The 24860-nt window shown below is 46.9% G+C and overlaps 1 protein-coding gene across 4 annotated transcripts in view; it reads left to right on the top strand.

Annotated features, from left to right (window-relative positions):
* The first annotated feature begins 15968 nt into the window (after nt 1-15968).
* Nucleotides 15969-24860, top strand: part of morc2 (MORC family CW-type zinc finger 2) — a 30545-nt gene continuing 21653 nt past the window's right edge. For all 4 annotated transcript variants that reach the window (XR_008810683.1, XM_056285561.1, XM_056285568.1 and 1 more), the window contains exons 1-13: nt 15969-16111; nt 16827-16999; nt 18067-18120; nt 18262-18296; nt 18388-18456; nt 18602-18692; nt 18806-18914; nt 21765-21924; nt 22243-22354; nt 23570-23695; nt 23804-23883; nt 23975-24057; nt 24403-24488. Coding sequence is in view for 3 of the 4 variants with exons in the window: in XM_056285561.1 (XP_056141536.1) it covers nt 16932-16999; nt 18067-18120; nt 18262-18296; nt 18388-18456; nt 18602-18692; nt 18806-18914; nt 21765-21924; nt 22243-22354; nt 23570-23695; nt 23804-23883; nt 23975-24057; nt 24403-24488 (1073 nt within the window). In the remaining variant the exon portion in view is untranslated. The remainder of the gene's footprint in view (nt 16112-16826; nt 17000-18066; nt 18121-18261; nt 18297-18387; nt 18457-18601; nt 18693-18805; nt 18915-21764; nt 21925-22242; nt 22355-23569; nt 23696-23803; nt 23884-23974; nt 24058-24402; nt 24489-24860) is intronic.

Raw genomic sequence — 24860 nt, forward strand, 5'->3', positions numbered from 1 at the left:
CAGCTGAGGTCAGGGCTTTTTGTCAAGCCGAATGTGACTGGCCTGATGCATCAGTATTCACAGCACTCAGTTTGGTCCAGCACGTTCAGCATCTGTCGGGTGGTCAGGATACACTGCCAATGTTATCCACCGAGGAGCTCAGGTTGAGTCAGGAGCAGGACCCCTGCATCTCCAAGGTGTTGCCCTTTGTCGCTGTTCGGAAGCGGCCATCGAGGCGTGAGAGGCATGGTGCTGACCAGAAGGTCCTCAGGCTGCTGAAACAGTGGGAGAAGTTGGAAGTCAATGATGGTGTCTTGTACAGGGTGACAAAGGACCCAGTGTCCAAGCAGAGGAGGTCTCAGTATGTTTTACCTCTGAGTCTGAAAGACAAGGCACTGTCTGGCATCCACGATCACGCTGGTCATCAAGGCCAGGACCGTACTCTCTCTCTTGCAAGGCAGCGTTTTTATTGGCCTGACATGGAGAGGGATATCAGAGCATATGTCAGATGCTGTCGGAGATGTGTGTTTGGGAAGACCCCAGAGCCAGCTGCTTGCGCGCCCCTGGAGAGCATTAAAACCTCCGCACCGATGCAGCTTGTGTGTATGGATTTCTGGTCCGCTGAGGACAGTAAGCAGCGGTCGGTCGATGTCCTAGTGGTTACTGACCACTTCACTAAGCTTGCTCACGCATTCCCCTGCGCCAATCAGACAGCGAAGCAGGTCGCCAAGAAACTCTGGGATCATGTATTCTGTGTTTACGGGTTTCCGGAGAGAATACATTCTGACCAGGGCACAAACTTTGAGAGCAACCTGATTGCAGAGCTTCTCAGGTTGGCGGGTGTAGCGAAGTCCCACACGACGGCCTACCATCCTATGGGTAATGGCGGGACAGAGCGGTTTAATCGCACGATGGGGAATATGCTCCGTTCCCTTCCGCTTCAGCAGAAGCAACAGTGGCCTCAGCAGATCCATTCTCTCACGCTCGCGTACAATGCCACTGTTCACGAGACCACGGGTTACGCGCCTTTCTTCCTGATGTATGGGCGTGTCCCAAGACTGCCGGTGGATGTTATGTTCAGGCAGGTTTTGCATGAACCTCACGTTGTTGATTATGACTCTTATGCTCAGTCTCTGCTTTCCTGTCTAAGGAGTGCAATGGAGATCGCTCAGAAGCACTCCACGGCTGAGCAGCAGCATCAGGCGCGACAGTACAACAGACATGCCAAGGGCACTGTCCTGTCTGTCGGGGATCGTGTTTTGGTTGCGAACCAGAGTGAGCGAGGGAAGAGAAAGTTGGCTGACAAATGGGAGAACGGAGTGTATACGGTTGTCGGTGTCAACCCCAATATCCACGTCTACAAGATTCAGGATGCAGAGGGGCACACCAGGGTGGTGCACAGGAACCGTTTGTTGGAGGTCAACTTCTTGCCCCTTCCTGAGTTAGATCAGGGTGAGGAGTCCAGTACAACCAGTCAGTTGCTTGACTGTGCAGGGTCCAATGAGGAGGACAGTGCAGATGGCCTGACGGTCTCAGGGGATGCAGTGGGGCTAGCAGTCTCATCACTTGGAGACTCACCTAGATCTGAGTGGGCAGAAGCGGAAGAGTTCATTCCGTCTAGTCTGGTAGTCAGTCCTGTGGGGGCCACTGCTCAGTCTCCACCCAACACACACGCACCACACAACACACATGCACCACACATAGAGGCATCACACTCACTCGATGTAGGTGTTATATCTCACACTGATTCGCACACAGGGGCACCACCCTCACTCGATACAGATGTTGCAGCTCGCACTGTCTCACGCACACAAGTAGAGAGCGATGGTCGGGTTAGGACACGCACAGGGAGGGTGGTGAGGTCAGTGAACAGGTTAATAGAATCTATGGCTCAGATGCCATTTCTACGGAGTGTGAGGGTTTGAACTTTGATGGAGGTTGGAGTCATTCAAACTAGTTTAATGTGAGTTATTAGGTGTCTATCAGACAGGGATGGTTTTTGGGCCAAGTGCATGGTGTGGCGTATCAGGCGTCACATTGATCTAAGGGAATTCTGAGACTTGATCAACCTCATTATTTTCTGGACCTCGTAACCGAGGTAGCTCCTAAGTTGACTGGAGGACTAGGTCCTTCTTTTCACTTGTGCCAGTAGTCAGTGATGGGCTTTTCCTTTCCTCTTTCTCTTTTTATCCTGCTGTCAGGATGTTGGTGAATTTCAGGAGGGGTGAATGTAACCAGGTTAAAATTAATGTTTTTATTTTATTTTGTTTGAGTATGAAATATCACCAAATCCTGTCTGTGTGCTGTTATTTGTGTTTACTTCATTTTATTTTATGTCATTATTTACTTTTATGTGTTTTACAACGACCGTCATATACGTGTACTGTCGCTTTAAGAGAGAGGTCTTGTGGGTACACGGAAGAGGGAACGCGGGAGAGGCCATTTTGTTTTGTGGGAGGAGTCTCAAGCAGCAATCGAGCCGAGCCACACGTGTTTCTTACCGTAGGACAGTTTTTTTTTGCTGGTTGAGGAGAACGTAACTTTGAGTATCTCTGTAAGAAGATACTGCAAGCTGTGGGATAAAATACTTGTTTATCCTTTCTTACATCGGAGTCCCGTGGACGGTTTCTCCTTCTAACGCACACGAGTGAAGTCCGGGTAGTGGTTGAACTTCGACCCCCACGTCCGTAAGAAACACCGCTCCCGCTGGACGACTGGACGTTTGTCGAAGAGTTTGAAACCAAAATAAATGGCAAGGTGGGCCAAATAGAGTCCTGTGTGTCCCCCCCTCCTTCATTGATCATGATGATGATGATGATGATGAGAAACTGAGGGCCCCCACAACACCTGGGACCCCACCGAAAATAGAACACAACGCAGAGCTACTGATGAGAGTGACGGGCGTGCAGCAGGCTGACCAGCATAGAATAGCATAGGACTGCCCCCGTTACATAAGGTGGAGGCCGTCACAGACTTTCCACGCCCACACACGGCCCAGTCCCTCCGGGAGTTCATTGGCATGGTGTCCTTCTACCACCGGTTCATCCCCCGGGCTGCCGATCTCCTCCGTCCCCTATATGAGGCTCTGAAGGGCACAGCCCCCAAACACGCCGTGGGCTGGTCTGCAGAGAGGGACAAGGCTTTTAAGGATGTGAAGGCCGCCCTGGCTGACGCGGCGATGCTGGCACACCCTGTGTCTGGAGCGCCCATCGCCATCACGACGGATGCTTCGGACTACGCTGTCGGCGCGGTTTACAAGCAGTGGGTGAGCGGTGCGTGGCAGCCGCTTCCCTTCTTCAGCCGGCAGTTGAACCTGAGAGAGCGCAAATACAGCACCTTTGATCGTGAGCTGCTTGGCCTTTTCCTTGCTGTTAGGCACTTTCGTTTCCTTCTGGAGGGCCGTCAGTTCACGGCTTTCGTCGATCACAAACCGCTGGTGTTCGCGATGGCCAAGGTGGCAGAGCCGTGGTCAGCCCGCCAGCAGCGACAGTTGGCCTACATCTCTGAGTTTACCACCGACGTGAGGCATGTCGCTGGGAAGTCCAACCCGGTCGCCGACTGTCTCTCCCGGGCCATCGCTGGTGCCGCCCATTTGGGACTCGACTACAGCCAGATGGCGGCTGACCAGGCCGCCGACCCAGGAGTGCAGGCATGCAGGACCGCCGTCACAGGGCTGCAGTTGGAGGATGTGGCTTTCGACGACGCCGGCGCCACGCTCCTGTGCGACGTCTCTACGGGTCAGCCCCGACCCGTCGTTCCGACTGCTTGGAGGCGGCGGGTTTTTGACGCGGTCCATGGGCTGTCTCACCCTGGCAGAAAGCCTTCACAGAGGTTGGTGGCGGCAAAGTTTGTCTGGCATGGACTCAAAAGGGATGTGAGGGACTGGGTTGACACCTGTGTGGAGTGCCAATGCTCCAAAGTGCTCCGGCACGTCAAAGCGCCCCTGATACCGTTCACGGTACCTGAGAGGAGGTTCGACCACGTGAATGTGGACCTGGTAGGCCCCCTCCCCCCCTCCCGTGGTTTCACATACCTGCTCACCATGGTCGACAGGACCACGCGATGGCCAGAGGCTGCCCCACTTTCGTCGACGACAGCGCCTGAGGTTGCCCGAGCGTTCATCGGAACCTGGGTCGCCCGCTTTGGCACCCCATCTGACCTCTCCTCGGACAGAGGGCCGCAATTCACGTCAGCGCTCTGGGAGGAGATCGCCGCGGGTTTAGAGGTGAGGCTCCATCGCACCACAGCGTATCACCCTCAGGCGAATGGATTGGTCGAGAGGTTCCATCGCTCGATGAAGGCCGCATTGCGGGCTACCCTCAAGGACGACCGCTGGGTCGACAAACTGCCTTGGGTCATGCTTGGGCTCAGGACGGCCCCCAAGGAGGACCTCCAGTCCTCATCCGCCGAACTGGTCTACGGACAGCCACTTCGGGTCCCAGGGGATATCCTTCCCACCGCCACAGCTCCCTGGTCCGCCAGCTGCCAACGGACTGCGCTGCAGGAGGAAGCCAGGGCTTTTGCACCGGTCCCCACTTCTCAGCATGGCGGCTCTCAGTCCTATGTCCCCACGGAGTTGCGGTCGGCGGAGTATGTTTTCATCCGTCACGACGCACACCGCGGTCCCCTGCAGCCACCCTACGACGGCCCATTTCGGGTACGGGACACTGGAGATAAGCACTTTGTGGTGGAGGTTGGCAGCAGGCTGGAGCGGGTTTCTGTGGACCGCCTCAAGCCTGCTCACCTGGACTTAGACCGCCCTGTTGGTCTTGCCCTGCCCTCACGGCGGGGGCCCCCCTCTCCCCAGCCCCTCCCTTTTCCCGGTCCAGCTGTGAGGACTCTGCTGCTTTGCCTGCGGTTAACCAGCCCCCAGCTCCTGTTCAGCGGAGCCGTTGTGGCAGAGAGATCCACCCCCCTCATCACACTGACTTTTCGTATTAAGGCGAATTCTGGGGGGACGTGTGTAGTGGTTATGGGGATACATAATTCCCCTTATTGAGCTAGTAAGAACATTGGTTTACAGCTGCTGTTTTCTCAGTTCGGGTTTGCAGTGATACACTTCCGCTGCGGGGGCTTTTGTTGTTGTTGTAATGGTGGAAGGAATAAATGGTGCACGTTGCATAGCCGAAAGGGAAAGTTGTCACGACTCCTGCTTGAGCCCCTGTACAGTCTCCCCATTGTTCAGACCAAAAATTAATATTTTCAAATTTCGAATGCGTTTCTTGTCGAAAAACAATATTAGCATTCTTCCCTTTACAGAATATATAAAAAAAACTTTTTCTTTTTGTGATGTCGCTAAGACCCCTTGCATTAACAGATATAAGAGAGATGTCGTTTTCTGAAACGAAACATACAACACAAAAAATGAAGATGAATTATCTGAACTGTTATAGAACAAGAATAACGTTTTTGTAATATTTGCTAGTAATATTTGTTTTGCTAATGTCCCTTACGGCTTTCCGTAGCGCCACAACAAAGTCACGTGATGTACGTAACAACGTCAGTCTGAATCCGGTCGGTAAATAAACACCCAGCACGAGAGAAGTCGTCCTTGCTTCATTAATGTTATAAGTTAACTTAGCCAGAGGGCACAGATCATTACATGGTGTCAGAGTAGCGGAGTTTAAATACCCAATATGGATTCGTACGGCGTTCCAGCTCCACGGATGGACTGGGAATCGGCGAACTTACCTGAAGCATGGAGACGATTTCGACAAACAACGGAGCTAATGTTCAAGGGCCCCCTGCGCGGGAAGAACGAAGAGGAGAAATGCAGCTACCTCCTGCTCTGGATAGGGGAAAAAGGGCGCGATGTGCACAACACTTGGACACTCAGCGGAGAACAAGCCAAGAAGCTAGAAACGTACTACGATAGGTACACTGAGTACATCACCCCCAAAGCAAACCCGATTTATGCCAGATATAAATTTCATGAAAAGATGCAGGGAGAGAGTGAATCCTTCGAACGATTTGTAACTGAGCTAAAGCTCCTAGTCAAAGACTGTGGCTTACCAAATGCCGACGAGATGGTCAGGGACCGCATCGTGTTTGCCACCAACTCACCCAGATTGAGAGAAAAGCTACTTAGCCAGGGAGCTGAGCTAACGCTAGAAAAAGCCATAGATGTAGCCCGCTCACACGAGCTAGCAAAGCAACAGCTAAAGTTTATGGGCCAGGGCAGCACACATGAAACGGTGCACGCAATAGGCAGAAAGACTTACAAACCGAACGCACCCAAAGCAGCTAACGCTAACTTCAGACAAAGGGAGGGTAACGTTAGCACCGCCGCCAGGGCGTGTAGCTATTGTGGAGGGATACACGGCGCTAAAGCCACTTGCCCAGCTAAGGGTAAACAATGCATTAAATGCAAGAAGCTCAATTATTTTGCTAAAGTATGCAAGTCTAGCTCCCAGGGACAGACAAAGTACTACCGCGGCACAGTACATGCCGTCGGAGAGAACCCAGAAGAGTACACCACTGACAGAGAGCAGGAAGAACTGTACTTCGACAACATTACAGTGGAGAGCACCGCTGTGGGAGAACAGACAGAGCTGTACATAGACTGCATCTCAATAGAGAACAACGGAAAAAGCAACGAGCAGGCTTACGTAGAGGTTGGAATTGGCACACCTCCACAGAAGCTAAAGTTTAAACTAGACACTGGGGCACAGGCCAATACTATTCCCACCAACCTGTTCCAGGCGCTGTTCAAAAATGTGACACTGAAACCAGCAATACACAGACTCACTGAATATGGAGGAGGCGCGCTGAGCGTGAAAGGCACATGCAAACTCAAATGTAAGTACAGAGACAATGCAATGATGCTGGACTTTTACGTCATTGACACAAACGCCCCACCAGTCATGGCAATGAAAACATGCCGTGACCTAAACTTGGTACAAATAGTGATGGCTGTGAGCGAGGAAAACAATGTCACATCACAGAGCATAATGGATGAGTATGCAGATGTTTTCCAGGGAATAGGAGAGTTCCCAGGCGAGTGCACCTTCCGCGTCACACCAGATGCAACGCCGGTCGTCTGCCCGCCACGCAGAATCCCCATCGCCCTACGCAGCAAACTGAGGGACGAGCTTGACAGCATGGAGAAAGGCAGCATAATCTGTAAGGTAACAGAACCCACAGAATGGGTGAACGCACTCGTCATTGTTGAGAAGCCAAAGACAGGCAAACTTAGAGTGTGTTTAGACCCCAGAGCTCTTAACAAAGTGATACAACGACCTCACTACCCCCTCCCCACGCTGGAGGACGCCACCACAAAGCTCGCTGGAGCTGAGTACTTCAGCGTGTTAGACGCGCGTTCAGGCTATTGGGCCATCAAACTGAGCACTGAATCCTCAATGTTGACGACATTTAACACAGTGTTTGGCAGGTATCGTTTCCTCAGACTGCCATTCGGAATCGTGTCCGCTCAAGACGAGTTCCAGAGACGCGTGGATGAAACATATGAAGGATTGGACAGTGTGACGGCCATAGTGGACGACATACTAGTGTTCGGCAAGACTAAAGAGGAACATGACCAGCGTCTCAGAGCGATGCTGAAGCGCACAAGGGAGCGAGGGGTGAGGCTCAACCCCGACAAGTGTCACATATGCGTGTCCGAGGTAAGCTACTTCGGCCACACGCTCTCACACGAAGGCATCAAACCAGACCCACACAAGGTGAAGGCGGTCAAGGACATGCAACCCCCACAGAACAAAGCAGAGCTGGAGACAGTCCTCGGCATGATCAACTACCTCGCCAGATTCGCTCCACACCTCTCACAGATAAACTCACCCCTCAGACAGCTTCTGAAACAGGACAGTGAGTTTGTGTGGGATGCAGTCCACGACAAGGCGTTCCAAGAGATGAAGAATCTCATTACACAGCACCCAGGTCCAGTACTCTCATATTTCGACCCGCAGAAAGAGCTGCGACTCCAAGTGGATGCATCCAAAAGTGGCCTTGGGGCTGTCATGCTCCAAGATGGCAAACCAATTGCCTATGCGTCCAAGTCACTCAACAGCACTGAAGAAAACTACGCACAGATAGAGAAGGAGCTCTACGCTGTGGTCTTCGGCTGCAAGAGGTTCCACGAGTACATGTACGGACGAAAAGTGATTGTGGAGTCAGACCACAAGCCTCTGGAGGCAATACTAAAAAAGCCACTGGCAGCAGCACCACCCCGGCTGCAACGGATGATCCTGGCGCTCCAAAAATACGACATCCAAATCATCCACCGCCCCGGTAAGGACATACCGGTGGCCGACACACTGTCACGCAAGTCAGTAGAACACCACGACAGTGACCTACAGGAAGGGATGGAGGCCCAAGTGCACACAGTCCTCAGCAACATCCCTGTGAGCGACACAAGACTCACAGAAATCAAGCAGGAAACAGCGCAAGATCCACAGCTCACCGCACTCAGACGAGCCACACTCACTGGCTGGCCAGACACAAAGAAAAAGTGCCCGCCCAGCATCCAGGAATACTGGAACCACAGAGCAGAAATCTCAGAAATGGACGGTATCCTGTTCAAAGGTGAGAGAATCATTGTCCCCCAAAAGCTTCGCAAGGACATGATACAGCGCATCCATGCCAGCCACCTTGGCGTGGAAAAAAGCAAATGCCGAGCAAGAGACTTACTGTTCTGGCCTGGCATGGGGAAACAGATCGAGGATGCGGTAGCAGACTGCAGCATATGCCAAGAACGGCGCAGCGCAAATGCAAAGGAACCAATGATGTCACACGCCATACCCGAGCGGCCGTGGCAAGTGATAGGCACAGACCTATTCACATGGAACTCACAGGACTTCATAGTCACTGTGGACTACTACTCCAGATTCTTCGAGCTAGAGAGACTTTACAGCTGCACCTCATCTGCCGTCATCATGAAGCTGAAAGCAGCAATGGCTCGACACGGAATCCCCGAGACTATCATCAGCGACAACGGTCCGTGCTACAGCTCTGGTGAGTTCCGCAACTTCTCACAGACATGGGGTTTCTCACACACCACCACAAGCCCCCACTACCCACAGAGCAACGGCCTCTCCGAGAAGACTGTCCAGACGGCCAAACGCATCCTGGACAAAGCCAAAGCTGAGAACAAAGACCCCTACATGAGCTTACTGGAGTATCGCAACACACCGGTGGACAACCTGAAATCACCGGCACAGCTACTGATGAGTCGGAGGCTGCGGTCCATTCTCCCATCAACAGCAAAACACCTGCAGCCACAGATCGCCAGTCAGGAGGATGTTCACAAAAGGAGAGAGGTATGTCAACAGCGCCAGCAGGCATACTACAACCGAACAGCCAAACCTCTGCCCCACCTGCCCGCAGGCACACCAATCCGCTTCCGGCAGGAGGATGGATCCTGGAGACCTGCAACTGTGGAAAGACCAGCGAACACGGACAGGAGCTACCACATCCAAACCAAAGGAGGTCAGATCTACCAACGCAACCGTCAACACCTGCGACAAAGCAGAGTGAACACTCACACTACACACACACACACTTCACAGCAGACTGTTACCAGCGCTAACAACAACACACAAGCCCATCAGCAAGAGCATGCTGAACCTCCAGACACGAACAATCAGCGACAACCAGACACACAGCCTGGTTACACCACGAGGTCAGGTCGCACGATCAAACCAAGACAAATCCTTGACTTATGAATGTTAAAAAAGAGAGAATTTTACACCAACCTGTACTATACCTGCTATGTTTTGAAAAGAAATATTTACAGCGTTCACGTACCTTGTGTACCTACCTGCTGTTTGCAGTTACCAGTAATGAAATGAAAAAAAAAGATGAAATGTTATCACGGTGTCACATTTAGACAGTGAAGGAAATGTTTTACACTACTTTGTTGCAGTCCAGTTATATAAGAGTTCCACTTTCATATTCTTTCTTATTAAGATTGTATTCGCTTATAAACGTGCTCAACGTGGTCTGTATCTCTGCAGAGAAAGCAGCACTTTTCAGAAAAAGGGAGATGTAATATTTGCTAGTAATATTTGATTTGCTAATGTCCCTTACGGCTTTCCGTAGCGCCACAACAAAGTCACGTGATGTACGTAACAACGTCAGTCTGAATCCGGTCGGTAAATAAACACCCAGCACGAGAGAAGTCGTCCTTGCTTCATTAATGTTATAAGTTAACTTAGCCAGAGGGCACAGATCATTACAGTTTTTTACCTAGTAGATATTTTATGGTAGTAAAACCTTGAACATATCAAATTTCCTTATCAAAACTCGCTTGCTCATAGGATTCAACATCCCAGGTTAGTTCTGGCTATGGTGTGACTCTGTCCATTGATGAAAGCAGAAGGGCCTACAGGCAGAACATGGTCTTAAGACCTGCCTTCCTTGCTTGCTCAACTTTCAACAGCTTTTAGTGCCTCTCTGTCTTCTTTGGTGAGATCTTCTGTAAAGCGAATGTTGAGATCCTCGCAGATGGGGTGATGCTTGGTGGTTCGCCAGAGTTCATCCCTGAAGTGCCTGCCAGTGAACTGCAGGATGATCTGTCGAGGGCGGTTGGTGTTGTTCGGTCCGAGATGATGCACAGGGTCCAGAATGAGATCCATCTTCTCCCTCCAGTGTGGAGCAATCTTTCCGATGATATCCTTTACAATATGATGTGTATTTTCTTTTTCTCCACTTAGACCATTTAGTCTTAAGTTCCATCTTCTTTTGTATCGCTCCATTTCGGCAGCTCTCTTTTCCAGCTCTGTGTTTTTCTCCCTGAGTTGTTTAATTTCTTCACTCAATTTTGCCCCCCCCCCTTACATTCTTTGATTTCAACAGAGTTGAACTCGACAGCTTTTGCGATGTCAGCTGTAGCTGTCTCAAAAGTAGCGTCAGTATGTTTGTGTCTTTGGTGATATGAGCGTTTGTGTCAGTGTTACCTGGCTCTGGAGTTATGTCAGGTGTATCAGGTGGTGTCTGAGGTTGTGGATGGTGTACTGTGCGCATATGTGTGCGATTTCTCCTGACCTGTCCATCTGTGTGTATAATGTAGGACCTGGGTGTTGTCGCATGTTGAATGACAGTCCCGTTTCTTCTCTCGGGAGCCACACATTTTGGCCCAACTGCAGTGGTGGTAAAGGACGAGCTCTGTGACGCAGGTTGTATTGGCGTTGTTGGTTATCTTTTGCCTGCTTCTCAGAAGTCCTGAATCCTCGGCTGTTCGGCCAACATGGGCGTAAGAATATTGGGAGCTGTGGTATGGTGGTGCACATCTGTCTCTCCATGAGGAGTTGTGAAGGGGAATAACCACTTTCCAGAGGTGTGGCGTGGTATGACATCAAAGCCTTTGTTTTCTCACCTCCTCCTTTCCACAGTATTTTTACAGTAGCCACTGCGCGCTCCGCCTCCCCATTCGCCTGTGGATACCTGATGGTAACCAGAGGTGTAAAAAACAGGTCCAGAAAGTAAATGTCCAAACCATGTATTTGCTCCAACCATGTTACTAAACCAACTGATTTCATTAACTAGTTTTCCCTACCTAGTTGAGGAGTGCTGTTGACTAGAATCTGCTGGTGTAGTACATGAATTGAGCAAATACATGGTTTGGACTTTTACTTTCTGGACCTGGTTTTTACACCTCTGCTGGTAACGTGTGTAAAACCATACTCCATGACAAAGTCTTTGAAGAGTGCACAGCTGTATTGCGGTTCGTTATCAGACATTACTGTTTCTGTTATCCCATGGCGGCTGAACGCTTCCTTCAGAGCAGCAATGACAGTGTTGGCAGAAGCTACCTTGAGGTGGGCTACCTCAATGTAGCATGAAAAATAATCCACTACGAGAAGGTAAGTATTTTCCTCCCAGAAGAATAAGCCTGTACCCACCCATTGCCAGGGTCTCTCTTGCGCTGGAGTGGTCATCAAGGGCTCTCTATGGTCTGCCCTGTGCTGTGAACATGTGCTGCAGTTCTCCTCCATCTGATTGATGTGTACAGACAGACTGGCGGGTCCTTGCCCTGCACTTTACAATACATTGGTTACCACTGTTGAGCTTGTGGAGGATTTCTTGTCTCATGCAGCAGGGAATCACGATTCTGTCCTCTGAGAAGCATGTCCGTAGCGGGATGCTATAAAAGCAGAGCCGCACCCCATTGGCTGAGCAACATATTCGTGAGGCGAGTAGTCAACTTCCACTGAGAAAGAGGAATCGCCTTCCACTTCCACATCCTCAACCTCAAAGCTGCTGTCGGTGGTCTCATCACTCGCCTTTTTTTTAATTTTATTTTTTTGTAAAGTGACGACAGAACAGGGGGTTGTCACCAGTGAATTTCTCGTTTTTCTACGGCAAGCGGTTTAGCCCCATTCTCCCAGTGTTTAGCCCACCTAGCCACACCCACACAACCACCCTGAATTTAATTCAATTCGATTCAGTTCAGTTCAGTTCAATTCAATTCAATTCAAAACTTTATTGCAGACTCAGGGTCCATAACAGACAAAGACAAATAGGTAAAAGACAAACCCCAGACAATACAAAGAGTAAACACAATAAAATAACATAAATGGAACAAATCAGTGTCTTACAAGAAGGTAGCTATACCAGTGGCCCCACTGTCGGGATTGGTGGCGGGATTAAGTAGCCAATAGCTATGAGATCATAAAACCTCACCTACCTTTCGGTTGTAATTCAAACCACCCGTGTTAAAAATGTGCTCAGAAACAGCATGAAAGTATCTCTTTAAAGTAAAGAATCTGAATACTTCTACCTCTGCTCACCACGTGTTCTGGTTGTTAAATGTATTCAAAAGGCTTTATTCCTATTAATGAACTGCACAGAACAACATCAGTATGTTGTGCTGTGCAGTTTAGCTGTATCTGTTTCTTAATCATTGTTTTGTCAGCTCACCCAACTGCCTGTATCAACTGACCTATCTTAACTGTCTCTGCCCCATGAAAAATAAACTTTGTTCTATGAAAAATGAACTGGTGAGACATCATTACACTGTGTTTGTGTAGCTACCGTACGTGATACGAGGCCAGTTCGTCACGTCATCTTCCCAACCATCTACGGCAAAGGTATTCTTATTTCACCCTTTTTGAGCTCCGTGAGGTTGTGTTCGCACATCAATAGCTAATTTGGCCGGCTAGATCTTCATGAATGAATGAGACGCCGTACGGTTCCGGTTCAGTGACAGGACGCGCCGGAAGTCGCGCCCATAATTCACGCAAGGTATCACGGGGTCTAGGAATAAGGTGGCTAGGGTGCCAGAAAACAGTCTGAACCTCAAGAAGGTGGGGTTGACTTGTCTGGGAGAAGCTTTATATTGCGTTAGGCGGCTTGTGTGTTTTTGACACACGCCACACCAGACTGTGATTGCGAACATTCCCAAATTCTCTGTGAATAGTACACATGACCATTAAAACTCTAGTTAATGAGTATTTGCATATGATGTAGTTAATGAGTATTTCCATATGATGTAGTTAATGAGTATTTGCATACGCCATATTTGCATATGAAACTGGTCGTTGGTTTCGGTCGTTATGCAAATGTATTGTTTATAAGGGCTGAGATACCTGCAGTCAGTTTAGAGTGAAGAAGTCGCTTAGAGTGATGAAACGTATCTGTCAATATGTCTTTATGCATGCTCAATAATCTAGGTAAGAAAATCAAAGAAGGTTGAATCAGTTAATTTGGATTACATTACATTACAGTTATTTAGCCGACACTTTTATCCAAAGCGACTTACAATAAAGTGCATTTAACGTAGGAAATCAGGAGACCTACTTGTCATCAGAGGTCATAAATGCATCTTCTCGCTAAACAAGAGAGAAGAAACCAGTGCTAAAGTAAAAGCGAAAGAAAGATTTTTTTTAAAACGAATGAATACAATACGTGCTAAGAGCAAGTAACAGGGTAGTAGTTCTTGAAGAGGTGATCCGAAGGAATTGAATCAAGTGCAACTGGACTTGGTATATATCCGTGAAGACGTTTCGCCTCTCATCCGAGAGGCTTCCTCAGTTCGTGCCTTTCTGACTAGACGAACCTCTTGGATGAGAGGCGAAACGTCTTCACGGATATATACCAAGTCCAGTTGCACTTGATTCAACTCCTTTGGATAACCATGACCTGGATGAATGAGAACATTCACAGACTTGAAGAGGTTAGTTTTCAACCTGCGCCGAAAGATGGGCAGCGACTCCGCTGTCCTGACATCAGTGGGGAGTTCATTCCACCACTGTGGGGCCAGGACAGAAAAGATCGGCAGCAGGGGCCTCTGAGCGACGGGGCAACCAGGCGTCCCGAGGCAGCAGAGCGAAGTGGTCGGGCGGGGGTGTAGGACTTGACCATGGCCTTGAGATAGGAAGGAGCTTCCTTTCACTGCCCTGTAGGCTAGCACCAGTCTTAAACTGGATGCGAGCAGCTACTGGGAGCCAGTGTAGGGACATGAGAAGGGGAGTTGTGTGGGAGAAGTTAGGGCAGTTGAACACCAGACGACCTGCAGCTTTCTGAACAAGCGCCAACGTTTATTGACAGATACATTTCATCACTCATCCAAGTGTCCTCTGATTAAATGTATCTGTCAATAAACATAGTATCCAGATGAACTGATTCAACCTTATTGGATTTTCTTACTGAATTATTGAGCATGCATAAAGACATTATCCTAATTAGTATTGTAAACTACTAATAAGACACGTTAGTCCCTAGCTAATGGGTCTGACCCTTTAGCCGAGCAGTTAGTGATGTCGCCTTGTGGTGCAGTACACTACGTATCGAATCCCGCACCGGGCAAAAAAATAACCGGTTACAGTTGTTGAGATATGACACCAGCGTATTTGTATGACTATGTGTTACTGTGTACTATTATTTTGTTTACGACTTTGTTTGTCCACAAGTGGGCGGTGTTGCGCTTGCATGCGCGGATTGATTACGTCACTGAGACGCCGTTCATTTTTCTTCATCTCCCCAAACTACCGAATAAACGGAGGCTGCATTTTTTCCCTCCAGCAGAAGTTTGGTAGTCAGTACGATTCTTTATAACGGTTTAATAATCCACTTCATCTGCGCAGAGATAGGCATAAAGTATTAGTCTAGTCTTCTAACAACAGTATTAACTTATTTCATAATGATCACATTACGACACCCGGGGTCGTGCGGTGTATGGGGCACGGGAGTTGCGATTAAAAAGAGATCTCTGCCTCTCGACTCATTCTTCCACACCATCACCACAATATTGTAACGTGCCTGGATAAGTAGACACGTTGGTACGTGACTAACGGGTCGGACCCTTTAGTCAACTGGTTAACGTTGTCGCTTGCGGAGTGGGAAATACGGGTTCGCGTCCCGACTGTGGCGGTTCCCGGACTGTCCCCCGAATTCGCTACAATATGAAGCCATTCAGTCAGTCACGAGATAGCAAATCAGGGAGGTCAGGTAAAATTTTTGTGGGTTACAGTGTATCTGGGGGTGAGGAGGAATGAGAGGGTGGATGAGTTGGCAAAGAGGGCTTTAAAGGTGGGAAAGGGAGACATTTCAAATGAAAGAGTGTTAAATTTACTAGGGTAGGTAGTGGACACAGGAGAGAGGAAACTGTTGACAAGGTTAAGGTTTGAGCACTATGCACTAAACAAAACGAGGGAATTAGGGGTGTAAGAATTAACATTAAAAGGTTTACTGAGCCAGAGCACAGGTCAGGGTACTGTCTGCTTACTTAAGAGATACAGGGTTTGTTTGGTTTTTTGTAGGACTAGGTTGTAAAGCATGGAGGATAAAATGTAGTGTGTGTGTGTGTGTGTGTGTGTGTGTGTGTGTGTGTGTGTGTGTGTGTGTGTGTGTGTGTGTGTGAATGAATGTGTTTTTTTGTGTGTTTTTTTGAGGGATTTACCTAAAGCTTTTGTTCGACCGACACTCCTGAGCAGAAGATGGCGGCAATGCACCAATAAAATGGATACCAACAGCAGTAACACGAAGAAAAGAACGAAGGAGAAAAAGACACACAAAAAAAAGACGGAGAAGAAGAAGCAGAAGACGAAATTGTTTTCCACGAGGCCTGTGGTGGACGACGAAACCAAAACGTTACTAACTCTTTAATTAATCGTTCTCCAGCGGATTTATCACACTAACTAACGAATCCAGTCTGTAGTCGCTGGCTATTTCTTGAAAGGTTTGCGAATTGGTGGAAACCATTTGATGCGTTTTGTTGCTATACAATCGTTAGCTGGGTAGCTAGCTTTGATGTATGAGACGCTAGCATTTTGCTAGCTGCCACAGGATGTTAATATACGAATGTAAACGTAACCTATGCAGTATGATAAACGTCGATGAAAAATTGCACACGGGGGAAGTTAGTCTTTCTACCAGAAAGCTTCCGGTCTAACAAGCGTTTGGCTAAGGTTAGGGACAGGTTAGGTTGAGGGTTAGCTATGGATTAGGTCAAGCTCGGTTAAGGTAAGCGTAAGGTTACGTAAGGTTAAGTCTAGGTAAGATTAATGACTTTGGTTGAAAGCCCTTTGTGGGGGCATGGCCACGCATTGCTTCCACCATCCCAGACTATAGCGGCCCTATCTCCTTAAAAAAAAGGGGGGGAAACTAAATAAGTCGATGCAAATTTGAGACCATGGCCCTTATTTCGAAGGATGTGTTGATCCAAGGAGATATCCCACGTGACTGTTCTTGCTTAGGAAGGAGGTTTATTTTATCAGTTACCTAGGCCCTACTGGAGCAGATTATTGTTTTTGAGCTGTATTGATTTACATCTCAGCAGTGTTTATTTTATTGTGGACAGTATTTATTTTGGAGATGTGATGAGATCCTGCTTTTATAATTGTGTAAGAGTCTGACGTGGTTATTTCCCTCTGCTGTCTTTATTCCCTAAATAGTCAGTTGTCACGATGCTGAAGGATGAAAGCTCTGGAATAGAGTTTGATGTGTAAAGAAGAAGTCAAGACCAGGAACAGAACGGGAATTAACAGTAGTGAGAAGCAATGGCCTTCTCGAACTACAGTAGCCTGAACAGGGCTCAGCTCACTTTTGAGTACTTGCACACAAACTCGTAAGTACCATTGCATAGATGTACAGCGCATGCATTATGGCTGTTGCACTAAACAGAATGTTGCATTGTTGACATAAACAGACCATTATACAATTCCCACACCAAAACACGTTTTTCCTCCCTTTTTGGATCTCATGCTTCACAACGGATGAACCTAGGTGTTTTGTATATATCATGCAATTATAATGGCCTTGCTCAGTACACGTAAATGTATATTTCAGGAGGCTGTATATGTGCATATTCATTAATTGAAACCTCATGTGGTCCTGGGAGTAGTGGCAGGGAATGCAACTGATGACAATAAATACATTTACCTGAAGTCTAGTTGTTTGAAATGGCACATATGGTAAAGAGATCAGCAAAAAACAGACACAATTTTCCATATGCAATATTTACTCAAGGAAGACTCATGGTTCCCAACACTAGTGGTTGTCTAGTATGTCACAAAAATGGATCTAAAACTAGTTAACTTCAGGTTACTGATGACCATAGAATTGAAGATAAAGCGGAGGATCAAAAACTTGCTATTTTGTGAAACATTGCATGTTTTTTTTTAACTAATCCTGGGTGAAATCCTCTTGAATACAGACAATTCTACTACCCTGGGAGCACAATAGATGGTAGTTACTGGGCTCAATTTCAAGGCTGCTTTTAAGGAGCGTTAAGCAAGTTGTCAAACTCATAACAGAAGACTTTCTATATTGGCGGAAACACAATTGTTGGTATAGATTAGTGGCATCATAGATTAATCTTCAGCTGTCATTTACATCATAGGCTGAACTAGGGAGTTTGTTCCCAAGGAACGTATAGCCTTTGTAATACTTGCGTCAGACCTCTAATGTAGCTAAGAGCCAGCCTATAAATCGGTATCCTGTGAGTACAGCATGAGGAACGAATGGTTTGTTTATCTAGCAAAGCTGTTAACTGGGCAGATTAAATTGAAAAATTCATTATTATTTTTTATTTGGTTTGCATTGTAAAAGAGCTTGTACATACTACATAGATACATGTACATACATGCCCAATTTGATGATTTTGAACTTTACTAAATAGTTGTCTGTTTTCAGAACAACCCACGAATTCTTGTTTGGAGCCCTGGCAGAGCTTGTGGACAATTCCAGGTACATATAATGATTAAATGCATAGTTGAAGGTTGTCGACAAGTCATGTGGTTTGGAAAAATCCCATAGTAACCATATAGTTTTTTTACGATTTAATGTTAAAGATACATTTTGACAGTTGGTGGTTTGTGTCATTAACAGAGATGCCAATGCCACGCGAATAGACATCTACACAGGTACTCATCACATTCACAACCATTTACAACCTGAAGCAAAGTCATTTCCTGTTGTACTCAACATACACCTTCATCACTTTCCTGCTGACAGAAAAGAGACCGGAACTGCGGGGAGGCTACATGCTCTGTTTCCTTGATGACGGTACAGGAATGGACCCCAGTGAGTGTCGTCTCACCTGACATCATTAAAGACATTCCTTCAAGCTTGTGATTAGTGAATAGCTGATCTAACATACTTGTTGCTGAGGGGTTATCTGATCATGAATTGCAGTCATGTTGGTCCAATCTTATTCTCACTCTATTAGATGAGGCAACCCATGTGATCCAGTTTGGAAAGTCCAGCAAACGGTCGCCTGAGTCCACTCAGATTGGCCAATATGGAAATGGCCTGAAATCGTAAGAACCTTGCAGCATTGTTGCTAAACACATCGTGGATATGCTTATGCTGAGGATTTATAAGAATTTACTTAAACATAGATGTCTATGTGTGTACCTGTGTATTTCTGCAGGGGTTCCATGCGTATCGGAAAGGACTTCATCTTGTTCACTAAAAAGGGCAGCACCTTGACTTGCCTTTTCCTGTCAAGGACATTCCATGAAGAGGAGGGACTGGATGAGGTCAGCATCAAATGTTAGATGAAGCATGAGGATGGGGGATCTTTTTACTTGGCTAGGTTTTGCCTTCTCCTGTTTACGATTTTTAATAAGTTTGATATTGATGGAGTATTTCTGGGGGCAACAGCTTATTTCAAAAGTTCCTCTAAAGGCTCATTTATGCTCCCATTACTAATGAAAATAAATACATCAGTTTCAAATGATGTAAACATCACTGCCCACATACCTCCATGCATCCTTTACTTTGGCATGGATGTTAAGCAATACATCCACTAGAGGGCAGTTCAGAGTCAAAAGTTTCTGACAACAACAAACATGGTGGAGGAGGTCATTGTTCGTCTCTGTGCTCAGGTGAGGTAACATCATAGATATGTTTAAAATTTCTCACCAGTCAACCAACCTCTCCTCAGAGAGTTCCATCATTTCTTAAACGTCTTCGTCATGTCTAATGTGAACTATTGGCTACACTGCAGGTTTCAAAGTTAATGTTTTTTTCACATGCCTATTTGGGCAAGTGGGTCAGAAATCTACTTGCTCAAAATCAGTTTTTACTTGCCCCTGTACAAGTTGCTTAATTTATTAGTGGTTAACAAATAACAACTAAGACTATAGTTAATTGTCATGTTTAATCTTTATTTAAGGAAATGAAACATAACAAGGACACAGTGTCATAGATGCGTAACAACAAACATTCTTGTATATCGAAAATGGTGTCACCCTCCCCCCCTGTCCATCCGTCCATCCTTCTCCCCAGAGATGGACTCATTAACTGTGAGTGATTGAGCGACGGAGCTTAACTGTGTAAATGAGTGAGTGAGTGAAAGAACAGGCTATAGCAGATGTTCCGCATCTAAAAACTGAATGAAACCATACAAATACAAATCTTAATTACACCAACTTGCTCGCTGCTCTACTGACAACCATCTTTGTACAACATGCTCCGCATTGAAATTGGCAACTGCTGGCCCCTCGATGCTAATGTATAGCAGTTTCCACAATATTTCAACTGAAAGGTTGCTCCACCAATCTTTTAATGTGCTCCTTGGCACTGAAGCCATGCTCACAGCAGATAGTGGGAGCAGGAGGATGGAGGATCAGCTCAGCCACCATCAGCAGGTTGGGGAAGCTCTGCAGCCTATTAGGGTCTGTTAAAAAGTCTGCCCATGGGCATCTGGGTAGCGTGGCGGTCTATTCCGCTGTCTGCCAACACGTGGCTAGCCGGTTCAAATCCCCGTGTTACCTCCGGCTTGGTCAGGTGTCCCTACAGATACAATTGGCTGTGTCTGCGGGTGGGAAGTCAGATGTGGGTATGTATCCTGGTTGCTGCACTAGCGCCTCCTCTGGTCTGTGGCACCTGTTTGGGGGGGAGGGGGAATAGCGTTATCCTCCCATGCGCTATGTCCCCCTAGCAAAACTCTTTACTGTCAAGTGAAAAGAAGCAGCTGGTGACTCCACGTGTATTGGAGGAGGCATGTGGTACCACCACATCCGATCCGGGGAGGGCTGCAGACTACCACAGTCGGTAGAGGGGGTGAAGCAGCGACCGGGACGGCTCGGAAGAGTGGCGTAATTGGCCGGACACGATTGGGAAGAAAAAAGGGGGGGGGAATCCAAAAGGTAAAAAAAAAGTCTGCCCATACCTTGCTTTAATGGACCTGGGGTGGCGCTTTGATCACCACTTTTGCACTTGGCCACTCTTGGTGCCTTGCCTGACCCCTGTCACAGCCCACCATATCCAGTATGTCAGCAAAGTGGTCTGTGATGACACAGAGATGGTCTGCTCCATAACTGGCCATGTCTGCCTCCTCTGCAGGCCACTCCCTGAGTTCCAACAAACTTGCAGCTGCCTGAAGAATCTTGTCACTCTCTAGGTCCTTGAAACAGCTCCTCAGGCTTTTGATGACTGCATCAAGGAGTTGGCTCTTCAATTTATCAACATATCCATCCATTATCCAAACTACCTATCCTGCTGTCAGGGTCAGGGGGGTGCAGGCGCCTATCCCAGCAGTCATTGGGTGGCAGGCAGAGAGACAACCTGGACAGATATCACCCCACTCTTCTGAGCCGTCCCGGTCACCACCCCATCTCCTCTGCTGATCCGGGAAGGGCTGCAGACTACTACATGCTTCCTTCCTCCGATACATGTGGAGTCGCCCGCCGCTTCTTTTCAGCTGACAGTAAGGAGTTTCGCCGGGGGTGCGTAGTGCGTGGGAGGATTGCGCTATTCTCCCCAGTTCCCCCTCCCCCCCAAACAGGTGCCCCAACTGACCAGAGGAGGCACTAGTGCAGCTACCAGGACACACACATCCACATCCGGCTTCCCACCCGCAGACACGGCCAATTGTGTCTGTAGAGACGCCCGACCAAGCCGGAGGTAACACGAGGATTCGAACCAGCGATTCCCGTGTTGGTAGGCAACGGAATAGACTGCCATGCTACCCGGACACGACGTGGCATTTTACTTGCCCCTGGCAATTGGGTAATCCTTATTGTTTAACCCTGCACTGCCCCCATGATTTCCGGTGTTACTGCTCCGTTTCATCTGTATCCGTAAGCTTTCAGAAAAGGTGCACAAATACAGACAAGATTAATGCAGAATATGGACAGAAGGCTCTGTCCTTATCCGTATCCATATCTAACATTGAGCATAAATGAGGCCTTAAAGTTTAGTGATGCTGACTCCATAGTCCAAGCATTGGATTTTAATAAACACTGAGGATGTTTTTCTGGTCTCCAATATTCATCCATCTGACAGACATTTGAGGGGGGTCCGAATAGTATTTCAGGATTTATCAGAGTCCCTGTAGCATACCTCAAACTTTTTTTTTAAAACATTTGATCCTCCATCCTCAGGTGATAGTGCCCCTCCCCACTTGGGAACTGAAGACCAGGAAGCCTGTGACCTGTGACCCTGAAAAGTATGCCATCGAGACAGAACTTATCTTCAAGTACTCTCCCTTCAAAAATGAACAACAGCTGATGGAACAATTCAACAAAATAGAGGGCAGCAATGGTGAGTTTATATACAAATGTGCATAGTATGGACTTGTCTCATTTTTCCTTTCAAAAAAGTCCAATTTCAGATTGAGATTGGATCAGCTTGAAATAGCTGATACCTGCCTTTACAAGACGATGCATTTATGGATGTCAAACAGATGATGGGTCACTAAAGTTGTGCATCATCTTTTAACTTTTGTTTGCAATATAGTTGTTATTGGGGATCACCTGTGCTTTGAGATGGCTATATAATGTTTTGGAATGAATACTATTGATGCTGGCCACTCTTTCCCTTTGATTTGTTATGTATTTCTGTGATTTGTGATATGAAAAGGTACTCTGGTTATCATCTATAATCTGAAACTGATGGACAATAGAGAACCTGAGCTGGATGTAGAGACTGATCACCAGGACATCCTGATGGCTGGGACAACTATTGAAGGAGTGTAAGTGCTGCTGCGATAAGAGAATCTTTTCAGATCCAGAGATTTTTTTTCAGTCATGAGGCCTTTTGTATCTACCGCCATACCCGACCATAACAAGAGTTAGTATGTAGAATTACGCTGTTGCACCACGAAAGTGAGGGGCCGATTTCGGCACGCAGTCTGTTTCCATATTCTGCCTTTTCTTTGCCCCTTGGCAAGGCATTACAGAGTATTGACCATGTGTAATATTTTCATCAGGTTACAAGTCAATTTGATTTTGGAATATATTTTTTCAGCGCTTTGACAGCATCTGAGTGTGTCTAAACCAATGAAAATACATAGTCTATATGTTTATTATGTTATTCAGAAGCCTAGTTTTGTTATTCCATGATAAGGCGATATTTTTTTGTGCAGAAGGCATTTATTTTTGTCACGAAGGAACTTTAAAATATTGCCACTGATGTATCAGCTGGGCTATGACAATGCACCTCACATGCTCCACCTACAGTGTGACTGCAGTGTTACTGCAGCGGCATCTGATCCAAACCCGACCGGTCTGTACATTCACCCTCTAGACGCTACACCAGGGGTGCCCAACTCCAGGCCTCGAGGGCCGCAGTGCCTGCGAGTATTTGTTCCAACCATGCTCTACACCACCTGATTTAACTAATTAGCTTACCACTTGGACCAAAGAGGGAAAGGAATTAGTTAAATCAGATGGTGTAGTGCATGGTTGCAACAAATACCTGCAGGCACTGCAGCCCTTGAGGCCTGGAGTTGGGCACCCCTGCGCTACACCATTCTCTGCTTTCTGTCCATTATCAGCTACCTCTTCCCGTCCTGGTGCATAGCAACATTAGCACTGCTAAAAAAAAATTACCAATCTAATACTACCATAATTTTTGCTTGCTTTTTTCCTTCCCCTAAATGATGAATGCTCTAAAATTTTAATTAGGTCACTCTTAAGATTGAAAGAATAATAACAATTATGCAACAAGCATTTCGCCAATATTATTACAGGGCATTTTCCTTTTTTCCCCTGATCATTCGGGGAGGGGGTTAATAGGGCCCATGCATCAAATTTGTAGTGGGTCATTTTTGATTTTTATGGTCCAGTGATGAAATGGCGGGGCCTAGATTAAACTCTGATGAGAAACGTACTGATTGGTCTGCCATTGATTGTTCTTATCAAAACTTGTGCTCACTGTGACGGCAGTATCCCTTCCTCTCCCACAGGAAACCAGAGAGGAGGTCGTTCCGAGCCTATGCAGCTGTGTTGTACATTGACCCACGAATGAGGATCTTCATTCAGGGACACAAAGTCAGGACCAAGAGACTGTCCTGCTGTCTTTATAAACCAAGGTAGTTAACTAACATGCCTTTGTGTGTGTGCACACAAACAGAATTATAATGTGGCCATGTAACTATCCTATTCCTAAATATAGAATTGATTGTGCATTTGTTTAACAGAGTTTATAAGTACTCATCCACACGTTTCAAAACCCGTGCTGAGCAGGAGGTGAAGAAAGCAGATCACCTTGCCAAGATTGGTAAGACCTGTGTATCCAGCTACTTTGTGTGTCTTTGATATTTTATCTCATTGTGTCTGTCTCAGCAGCTGATCTTTTGTGCATGTTTCAGCGGAGGAGAAAGCTCGCGAGGCAGAGAGTAAGCGGCTAGCTTTGGAAAACAGTGTAGGAGATGACCTATCAAAAGAGTCACGGGTAATCACTTTAAAAAGAATTCCTTATTTTATTTGTTGATATATCGCTGTCCATTGTTACTGAGTTAAACTACCAACCAAGCAAAAAGGGTTGGTACTTCGTTGTAAAGTTGCAAAACCAGAGCTAGTTGTAATTTTCACCTGAACAGCTGATCATAAAACTCTGCAGGTCAAACCTTTACCTCATTAGAAATTGTATTGCTAACCCTATTGCCCTACTGTAAGGAAAAATTTATTTTTGACTGATGATAGTTTGATTAACTGCAGAAAGTGTGGCGGGGGACTATTCTTATTTGTGGCTCTCATGGATTTCTGTCTCTACTCACTTGCTGTGTCTCTTATCAAGGCAATACTGAGAAAGGCTCAGGACACAGCCATGATGCTACGGCGGGATGCTGACATGAAGAAAAAGATCCTAGAAACCAAACAAAAGTAATACAAAACTGTGATTCGTGGTTTGAATACATGATTAGCTTGGAATTAGTGCTGTTAATAGTTCTTTTACCCCTGTTTGCTTGTTTAAGACTAGAATGACTGGGATTTCACTCCTACCTAAAACAACCATGGGTAGTTAAAATGACCACCGGTTTTTAAACTCTATATTCTGTCAAGATAATTACCCAATTGCGATATTAATGCATTGCATATAGGGCTGTCACGATTATTACGTAATCGCCTGGTCGCGATTATTTGACCTGACCGCAGGCATTTTGCATAATCGTCAGAATTGTTTCCATTCATTTGTATAAAAACTGCTGGAAAAAACAGATTTCATATTTCCACCACTATTTCCACGTCGTTTTC

This window comes from Lampris incognitus, chromosome 1 (assembly GCF_029633865.1).
Source record: "Lampris incognitus isolate fLamInc1 chromosome 1, fLamInc1.hap2, whole genome shotgun sequence".
NCBI classification, from domain to species: Eukaryota; Metazoa; Chordata; class Actinopteri; order Lampriformes; family Lampridae; genus Lampris; species Lampris incognitus.